General features: G+C 38.3%; 1 protein-coding gene across 6 annotated transcripts in view; it reads right to left on the bottom strand.

The window, feature by feature from the left end:
* Positions 1 to 3,863: 3,863 nt before the first annotated feature.
* The window catches only part of Swt1 (SWT1 RNA endoribonuclease homolog (S. cerevisiae)), an 89,174-nt gene continuing 82,207 nt past the window's right edge, over positions 3,864 to 10,830 (bottom strand). For all 6 annotated transcript variants that reach the window (XM_005375067.2, XM_005375066.2, XM_005375070.2 and 3 more), the window contains one exon: positions 3,864 to 4,977. In XM_005375067.2, coding sequence (XP_005375124.1) covers positions 4,869 to 4,977 — 109 coding nt within the window. In that variant the 3' untranslated portion in view covers positions 3,864 to 4,868. The remainder of the gene's footprint in view (positions 4,978 to 10,830) is intronic.

Below are 10,830 nucleotides of genomic sequence, written 5' to 3'. Positions count from 1 at the left end.
ACTCAAAACCAGGCATGATGGTGTGTGTATTCCTCTATGCCCAGCTATTAGAAGACTGAAGCAAAGAATCAGAAGTTCAAGGCCAAGCTGGGCAACTTAGCAGACCTTGCCTTGAAATCTAAAAACTAAAAGGGTGAAGAGATGTAGTTCAGTGGTAGGGTACTTTGTCTAGCATGCATAAGGCCTGGGTTTAAACCTCGGTACTGCAAAAACCATAAAACAGGCTCTTTTTGCTTCACAGCACTGGTCATCAAAGTTTGGCCTACCGTATGCTAGGCACCCTACCTCTGAGCTGCATTCCCAGCCCTAACAACCGAGGCTTAAAATGGGTAAATATTTTAACAGGAGTCTGCCAAACAAAAATGGATGGCCAGTGCCATTGTGGAAATGTAAATTAAAACCAAAATGAGTAATACCATATTATTGTTGGTATAAAGGCAGTTGGAACTCTGATGCACTGGTGGTATTGCAGAAGTACTGTAGGCATTGTGAAAGAAGGTTTCATGATTTCTAACACCCTATGACACCGGTGGGCATGTACCAAAGTGAAATGGAGCATATACTGACAGAAATCTGTATGTGAATATTAGCAGTTTATTCATAATCACTAAAGGAAATCAAAGTAGCCTTCCAGCTGGAGGATTACGAAATTGGTACACGATGCAACAGACGACCACTCCACAAAAGCATGAATTAACTGTTACAGACTATGTGATGGACAGTATGAATGGATCAGAAACCTGTGAAGTGAAAAGGCTTCAGGTTTGTAGCATTCTACAAAAAGGAAAACTGCGGGAGCTGCAAATGTATCAGTGGTCTAATGGGTATAGGCAAGGGGGGCTTTATTTTACAGTACTGGAGATGGAGGCCAGGGAGGGGGTGCTTAACTATATTCCCAACCCAACTCCTTTAATAACTGAGATGGATCTGAGTTACCCAGGCAGGCCTCCAACTTGCAGTCCTGCCTCAGTCTACCAAGTAACTGATGCTACAGGTGTGCACCACCACGTGCAGCTAAAACTTGGATATACTATGTAGTTGTGTCTGACAAACCCTACAGAGCTGAAGGAAAGGATTTTCTCCACTTACAACCAAAAGTGCTAAAGCATTAGAGAAGCAGGCTTAAGGAAAAGACGTCCTTCCCCACCCCCTTTTTTTAATTAGTAGTCACAGTGAGGAGTCACTCTCACTGACCCTGTAGGCCATAACCATTAGCCTATAAGAGAGTAGCAAAGGCTATGAGAAAGGACTGCAAGTGGGAAAAAAATGTCTACTGAACTTGCTTTGCAGTCAGGAACACTGAACCAAGCTAGTAGCTGAGAGCTGAGTGTCCACCTTCCAGGTTTCTGACTGGTAATTGTCAAGAATCTGTCCTCAGTGTTTCCACACGAGAACTAAACTGAAGACAAAAACTCACTTTACAAACAAAACTAGATCAGAATTTTAAAATTTTACTAATACATGTTTGCAATGCATGAAGTTTACAATCAGCTTCGCGAGTAGGTACATGTATATAACACATGTTGATTGTTTTATCTTGCCCTCCCCACCCACCTCCCAAACTAGGTCAGAATTTAGGATTCCTATTGTGTTAGCTTTCTAAAACTGACAAGACAGCTGAGAAAACTTTAAAAGAGAAAGGAAATACTTGGATTATGACTTGCGGTTTAAATCCATGGTTAGCTGGCTTCAGTGCTTTTAAACCTGTGGCGAGGCAGAATCTCATCTCATGGAAGCAGGAACAGAGACTGAGTTTCCCCTGGCTTTTCCATCTGGGCCCTCGACCTCCTGGATGTGCCACCCACATTCTGAGTGGGTCTCTTCCCTTGGTTTGCTGTCCCACTCGCAACTGTTCTCTGGAAACACCCCGACACACCCAGAGGTGTGGCTTACTAATCCAATCAAGATGACAAAGATTAACCACACCTATCTAATGGCCCCCACCAAAATATAAATCCTTAGGGTGGCCTTTTTTTATTCTTTTGGTCTTTTTGAGACAGGGTCTCACTATGCAGTTCAGGCTGGTCTCGAAATCGCAACAATCCTCCTGCCTCAGCCTCCCGAGTGCTGGGATTACAGGTGCATGCCACCACATGGTTGGCCAATCCTTGTCACTAACAGCCAGATAGAAATATACTACTTCATGAATATAGAGATGGATATTTGTAAAATAGAAATATTTAGAACACCAGGAAAGCCAGCACTTTGAGGTACCATGACTCCAGAAGGTGACTGTTAGGCACAACCCATAATGCTAGTAGAGATGTACTGCTTTGAGTTTACTGAGTGGCTTTTCGTCCAAGCTATGTCACAAATTTGGGCCTTCAAGTCAAACCTTGGTTGGTACAGAATGTCATCTTTGTGTCAGTTTGTCAAAAACACTGACCAAAACTAGTGAGGAATATTCCCTTCAAGAGGTAAATCTGCTGTGTGTGGTGGTGCACACCTGTAATCCCAGTATTTGGGAGACAGAAGCAGGAGGATCACCTGGGCTACACAGTGAGCTCAAGGCCAGCCTGAACTACATAGCAAGACCCTACCTAAAAAAAAAAAAAAAAAATCATCTCAACTCAATGGTGAGGGAAAGGGTTCCAACAGGTGAGTTAGGGAGTTGTTACAAGCCAGGAATACGAACAGTATGTAGCTTCTGAAAGCTAAGCAAGACAACATTTAAATAAAGCTGGATTTACCCAGAAAGGACTTCTGTTCTTAAGACAATGTTCAAAATATCAAGGAAACAGAACTTTAAACCTATCTTCTTACCTGGTCTTTCGCGGACAGGAAAAGACCCACACTGAATTTGAAATTATCCTATGCGGTCACAATAGCCTAATGCAAGTCCTATCAAGAGAACTTAGTGAAGTACAAGAGACTTAAGTCACTTTTCCTTGGCCCTGAATATAGCAAGAGCTGGGTAGCCCATGGGAGCCTCCACAGCAATTTGGGCTAGTAAATACCTATGGGACCAAATACCTATGCATGGAATGCTGCTGGAATAACATCATGGATGGCTCTCATAGTTATCCACTAGAACAATGTCAAGGGTATTGTGTTCAAAGTTTCTCCTCGGGAGGAACTGGCTCTCCATGTCTCTTACAGCTTCTGCCCAATCACATTAGCTATACATATTGAATAATGGAAATCTTAAAAGTTTGAAGTTCCTTTCTGAAGGATATGATCCTTCTTCCGTTAAAAAATAAATAAATAAATAAAAATCACATGTTAAGGTGGGTCTTACTTGAGTCAAATGAGTTACTCCAACCCTGACTGGGAAGTAGAGACAGTGCAGGGTGGGAGAAAAAGGACCCCTCAGTCCCTGTGTTGGAGAAAAGTATAAAACTAATGAAATTTAAGATCAGCTAAGAAGACAACAAAAGAGGGAAGAAGCCCTGAATGAAATAAATTTTGAAAAAACATTTTTAAAGCAAATTGAAGACTAGAAAGCTAAAAAAGTAAAGCACATCTCAATGAGCTGAAATAAAATGACATGGCAAAGTGGAAAATAAGACATACAGACTAAGATAAAGTTAAGAACCATACACAACAGATTAAAGCCCATACACATAGGAGTTAAGTATGTGAAAATATGAAAGTGACAGGAATAAAAGGGAATTTCATGAAAGACAAGAAAAAGGAGATGGAAATAAAAAGGGCAGAGCAAAAAAAACTCAGTAAAACAACTGGAAGAAGCTGGGCATGTGTAATTTTGGGTCCTCAGGGAAGACAAGGGAAGAGCACAGATGCTCTCCTGAGCTCAGTGGCCCACGTCCCTGGCAGCACTCCGAGCCCCACACTTGCTAGTACGGTTTTCTCACCTGACAAACACAAAGCTTAGCAGATCTGACACCAACTACTAAAGAACATCCTGAATCAGTTCACTTTATTGGAGGTCACTTTTATAACCATACCTTATATACATTTCAGAACACTATTTGGAAGAAAAATGAAAAGTAGTATCTTATTGAAAATAAATTATTTATTGAGCTTTTAAAAAATAAATTAACATTCATAACAAAGCCAAGTTTGATTTTATCTAGATGTTAACAAAAGCCTAATACATTTCAGTAAACAAGAATTTCCTCCTGTACAACTACAAAGTCAATTAAACACTTGTCTTTCATTAGGTGCAAACATCAATCACTGCCACCTAATTCCAAAAACCCAGGCTCCTTCACATTTAAGGGCAACTCGGCACACGGATCACCTGCTCTTCCCCACTAGAAAGTACTGAAAAGTTACAAGCTTAGAGGAGAGGCTCTATAGGAAGTTGGAGCTGAAGTCAAAACTCTACTTTCATTACTCTGTGGGAAGTGGGATGGTGGTTTTTTCTACCAGGTCTACATTAGGTAACAGCATAAAAATCAACTCAGACAAGATTTCATTTGTGGAATGTGGTGAACACGTGGCCAGGTCCCAATTCTTAGGGTCTGTCAGTGTCAGGTCACATGCCCATATTTGGGACTGGGTAAGACGCTAATACCATACCCTGCGCCTTCCTCGCGTGCCACCGTGGCTCCTGCCTACGAGGACGAGGGAGATGGCTCTCTTTTCCTTGAACATACCGGCTTGGAACCAGGATAAAGGTAGAAAGGTACACAGGTACTATTAACCCCAGGAAAACTGGGTGCACAGTTTATTCCACAAGACATACATTAGGTGTTTTAGAGCTTCAATGAGATTGTCAGTACCACAATCACTTTTTTGTACCTAGGAAGTATTTCTTAAACTTCTCTTGGGTTTGGCTTAAAAAAGTGACCAGGTCAAAAGTTACTCTGCTGCTTATGAAGACAAATGCCTCTGAAGTTGCGAAGATGAATGTGATTCCTCTGAAGTTACACACCACTTGGGTCCCACAGTTGAACGTGTCATCACGCCATCCACTCCCTGTTTCTGGCCCCCATGCAGACAGATGCGTTGCACTGCTGCATGGTGTATTGCATCTCAACCAGCTGGCGGCATCCGATGGTTAACTTTTCCCTAGGAGAAAAATAGATGTTAAATCACTGCTAGTCAGATTTTTTTTTTAATTGAAAAATAAGAATTATATTTTTATTGTGTACAACATGATGTTCTGATGTTTATGATACTGTGGAATGCCTCAAATTAATTATGCAAAGCTTCACACACTTCTGTGATGAGAACACTTAAAATCTACTTTTTTAAAGTTTCTTATTTTAAAGAGAAAAAACTAGAACAAAATTTTAAAACAAGATAATAGGCAGTCAACAAAGATTAATTCACTGTGTATTTTTATCTTTAAAGTTGTTACTCTGAGGACAGGGTATCAGCGTTTTAATTGTGCAAACAATATTAGCAGAAACCTTTCTTTTCAATAAACTAAGCAATTAGGAGTATAATTATCTTATTAACTATTATGTATACATACATATACGTATATACATATATACATGTATATATATACGTACGTATAGACATGCATATATACATACTTGTATATGTGTATATGTATATATACGTGTGTGTGTGTGTATATATATATATATATATTTTTTTTTTTTTTTTGCTTTTACCTTCCTTCTTTTCTCCATTCCCCTACCACAGTTTCTCATTCCTTTTGAAGTTTCTTTCCGTTTTACAATATCTGCTATACATTTTGGATCTCATTTACTCTTTCAGCTTTGCACACTAGGGAGACAATATGATGTTTATGTGTGCAAATGGTTTATTTCACTTATGAGTTGCCGGGGATATAGCTCAGTGGCACAAGCACCTGCCTGGCAAGTGTAAGGTCCTGAGTTTGATTCCCGGTACCAAAAAAAAAAAAAAAAAAAAATCACTTATAAGCATCTAGTTGTACCCATTTACCTATAAAAGTCTCCAGTTTATCCTTATTTATGGCTGAGTAGTATTCCACTGTATTAAAAATATCACATCTTTTTTATCCATTCCTTGGTTGATGGGCACTGGGGTTGTTTCTGATCTAGCTATGATAATTGTGCTGCTATAAACAGGTGTGCACATGTATCACTGTGGTACAATATTTTTAATTCTGGGAATTAAAGGAGAATAGCTGGGTCAAATGGGACCTCCAATCCTAGTTTTTTGAGAAATCTTCACACTGATTCCCACAGTGCTTGCACCAATATACACTCTCAAAAGTGGAAAAAGGTTCCTTTTCCCCACAGCCCTCCCAGCATTTGTTAATGGTTGATTTCTGGATAATAGACATTCTTTCCAGGGTAAGATGGAATCTCAAGTGTTGTTTTAATTTGTATCTCTCAAATGACCAGTGATGTTGATCATTTTTTCATGTATGTATTTGCTGTTTGTATTTCTTCATCTGAGAAGTGTGTGTTCACCTCAGCTGTTCATTTCTGGATTGGGTCTTTAAGTTTGGGAGGTCTGAGTCCTCTCTAAAATCAGGAACAAGACAAGGATGTCCACTGTTTCCACTCTTATTCAACATAATCCTGGAAACTTTAGCAAGAGCAATAAGATAAGAAAAAGAAATAAGGAATAGGACAGGAAAGGAAGAAATTAAATTATTTGCAGATGACATGATACTCTACACAGAAGCCCCCCCCCAAAACCACTAAAAAACTGCTAGATTTAATAAGCAAATTCAGTAGTGCAGCTGTATACAAAGTCAACATTCAAAAATCAATAGCCTTCCTGTACATGAATAATAAACTCACTGAGAGAGAAATTAGGGAAACAACACCTATCATAATAGCATCCCCCAAAAAAGAAGTACCTAGGAATCAATCTAACGAAGGATATAAAAGACCTCTACATTGAAAACTGCAGTACTCTGACAAAGGAAATTTAAGAGGATATCAGAAAATGGAAAGATATCCCTTGCTCTTGGGTAGAAAGAACCAATATAGTGAAAATGGCCATACTTCCAAAACTGTTATAAAGAATTAATGCAATTCTGATCAAAATTCCCACATAAAGTTCATTTGGATCTAGAAGGGACCTAGAATAGCAAAGCCAATTCTGGGCAACAAAGGCAAGGCAGGGGCATTGTTGGGACATCACAGTCCCTGACTTGAAATTACACTACAAATCTACTGTGATAAAAACAACATGGGACTGATAGAAAAAAAAAAGACCCAAAGATCAATGGAACAGATTAGAAGATACAGAAACAACTCTCGACATACTCAGCTACCTTATCTTTGACAAAGATGCCAAACACATTCACTAGAAGAAAGATAGCCTCTTTAATAAATGGTGTTGGAAAAAAAACATGCTGCAGATTAAAACTGGACCTGTATCTTTCATGATGCACTAAACTAAATTCAAAATGGATCAAAGATCTAAACATTAAGACAGAAACATTAAATCTGCTGAAAGACAGAATAGGTAAAACTCTTGAAGACATCTGTGCAGGCACAGACCTTAAGAAAAGAAAAACTCCGATCACGAATGATCTATCACAAAGAATCAAAAACTGAGACCTCATCTTATTAAAAAGCTTTTTGCACAGCAAGGGAAACCACCAACAGAGTAAAGAGATGACCACAATATAGGGGAATATGTTTGCCAGCTGTTCCTCAAAGGATTACTATCGAAAACATATACAGAACTCAAAATCTACTCTCTTAACTCTCAAAATACAATTCTAGTTTGTGAGACAGAGTCTTTCTATGTAACCCAACCTGGCGTCAAACTCACTAGCCTCCAGCCTTAGCCTACAGGGTGCTGGGATTACAGGTGTGTGCCCCCACACCCGGTAAAAGTACAACACACTGTTACTAACTAAAGCTCTCTTGAACTTATTCCTCCTACTGAAACTTTGTGTCCTTTGATCAACATCCCAGTACCTCCTCTGTCACTATCCCCAATCCCTATCTACTCTCTACTTCTGTGAACGCAGTGTTTTTAGTGTATGTAGTTCTCTGTGCCTGCTTATTTCACTTAACATAATGCCCTCCAGTTCGTTCACGTTTCAAATGATTTCTTTTTGTATTTGTTTGTTTTGTTGCTGTTGTTTAAAGCTAAGTAGTATTCGAAGATGTACATACAACACATTTTCTTTATCCACTCCTTAGCTGATGAGCACTTAGGTGATTCCGTATCTTAGCTATTGTGACTAAGGCTATAATGAACACGAGCATGCAGTTGTCATTTCAACATACTGACACATTTCTTTGGATATATTAAAATTCTAAATTTAATGTGATAATACTGATTTGATTTTTTTGACATTTGAGGAAATACCAATAATTATGGTTTCTTAGCACAGACAGAACAACGTGAGAGGATAAGCACTTAATTGTACAGATTCTTAGCCAGTATGAAGACCTTCACATGATTCTTAAAATTCAGAAATAACAGTTCCCACGGCAGACTGCTGCCAATAAGCAAAGATAGGTTGCTCAAGCATAGTCCTTTGTATGGTGGTGGGAGTCACTGAACAATCTAGTTCTACTTTCCTCTCTTAACACAGGAGGAATTAGGTTAAGATGTTATCAAGGGGTAAGCAATACTATGAAATAGAAGGCTTCATTTTGTCTTATTTGATTTGAGAGTTAGGGAATTGATGGACTAAAGGACACGTCAGGAACAGACACTTGAAAAGTGGTAACAAGTTGACAGTTGCTAATTTAAAAAAAAAAAAAAAAAAAAAAAAGATTGTTGGCCTAAGTTGCCTAGCAGTTAACAAATGAGTATTAGTAACCCTAAACCACAGGAGCAGAAACAGGAAGTAATGACCGATATATTCCATGTCTCCATCGCAGTTCTCTTTACCTAAGCCAACAGATTCTCAAAAGATAATAGGGGCCTATGTATTATGGGACACCAATCCATTTTTAACCTATTTGAATCTATAAATCTAATCATTTTTACTATTACATGTGGACTCTTATCATTTCCTTGGCTTTTAGAGTAGCTCCAAACCATCTCCATGGTGTCAGGGAGAACCAATAGCTACTCCCACTTTCCCTTCCATGTGATGGACCCCTTCCCTTTAGGTAGGACAAAGGAAGAAGTCAGAACTCAGAACAGAATGAGAGGAAGGAAGCAGAGTATTTTGAGCAACCTCATTTCCTGAGGATATGTGGTTTCTCTGAGACTGACTAAAATCCGATTTTTAGCTTTGAGTTACCCCAGTCTTATTACAATATTTAAAAATTAAAATCATTGTTATGTTGCTACCAATTCTTCACAACTACTCAAAAAATGATTTTTGGAACACACTCAAGACATTCGAACTGGCAGAGGTAAAAATGTTTTCTTATAAATTTAAAAACAAAACAAAAAGGGCAAGGGCCAGCCCCTATTCCTGTCCTGGTTATTTATTCCACATCTTAAAAAAAATCCTCCAGTAACTATACTTTTGAATCTATTTCTGTGTCTTTCGCTTTCTCTCCCTCCCCAATCACTTGCATTAAGAAGTAAACTCTTATCTCTTCTTTTCATCGCAGTAGCATTTGGTTTCTTTATTCATGAGCCAGTACTCTGACAGTGGATTATCATCACAGATTTGTTTCCTGCAGCAAGTTTTCACTGCTGACTGAGAAAAGTAATGGCTGGTTATTAGATTGTGATGGTTGAAATTCTTGACTTCTTTCCCCCATAGCCTACATGGAAGATGACAAAATATTAGATGTACAGGCACTTAACAAACTTGCTTGCTACTTGGCATTATCTCCAGTTGAGTCATCTCACCCTGGCTTTCCCGTTGGTGATGGCACACTCACAACTGTGAGACACTTTATTACACTTCTGGATATCTAACTGTAAGGAAGTTCTTCCTTTATACTGGCCTATAAAAACTGAGTCTGCCTAAATTAAAGTACTCCAAAAACACCTTTTTTCTCTGATAATACAAATGTTTTATGTCCCTCTTAATGTATTCGTACTTATATATTTCAAACAAAACGATCCCAGTTTCTGATCTTTTCCAAATGGATCATAAAACTAGAGGCTGATTCTAGTTCTATTTATATGCTGGTTCATGAGATTTCTGCATAACAACAGCCACTATCTTTCTAAATTTTCCTGTTATAGGCATGAAATTTGCTTTAACCAAGTTTGTCACAGTAGCAGTGAATTAACCTAATTCCGCTATTTGAGGCAGTTTTTCCAAAATCCTTCCTAAGTACAAGAAGAAAGTCATGAACATTTTTTTACAAATCTCTGAACTTTTCTACACATTTAACATGTGCATCTCAGATGAAAAATGGAATACATGTAATGCTAATATAAAAATAGTATATAGTAGTTAATACCACATTCAACCATAGAAGACTGAAAGCTTACAGTAAGGTAAAGAACAACATAAGGATGCCTTCATTCACCACTCCCATTCAACAGTGTACTCAAAGTTATAGTCAGAGCAATTCAGCATGAAAAAAATGGCATCCACCATATTGGAACTAAAGAAATACAATTATCTTTATTTGTAGATCCTGAAGAATTCACAATGCGAATTGTTAGCTCTAATGAACTAATTTAGCAAAACTGCAAAGTAAAAGATCAACACATTAAGAAAACAGTTCCAATTCTAAATAATGGCAATGAACAATCTAAAAAGGAAATGGAAAAAAACGTTTCACTTACATGCACATGTACAGTACTTAGGAATATTTTAATCCAAAGAAACACAGCTGTGTATATACTATAAAAACAACAAAAGGCTGAAAAAATTGAAGACAAATATAAGCATAAAAGGATACTATTAATAAACTGTAATATTAATAAAATGGTAATACTCCCCAAAATGTGTGGAGTCAACACAATTCCTATAAAAATCTCAATAAGCGGGGCTGGGGATTTAGCTCAGCGGCAAAAAGCGCCTGCCTGGCAAGTGCAAGGTCGTGAGTTCGGTTCCCGGTACCGGAGAAAAACCAAAAAAAA

Source organism: Chinchilla lanigera, unplaced genomic scaffold, assembly GCF_000276665.1.
Source record: "Chinchilla lanigera isolate Chin_1 unplaced genomic scaffold, ChiLan1.0 scaffold00005, whole genome shotgun sequence".
Taxonomy (NCBI): domain Eukaryota; kingdom Metazoa; phylum Chordata; class Mammalia; order Rodentia; family Chinchillidae; genus Chinchilla; species Chinchilla lanigera.
This window is presented reverse-complemented; position numbering and strand designations above follow the sequence as displayed.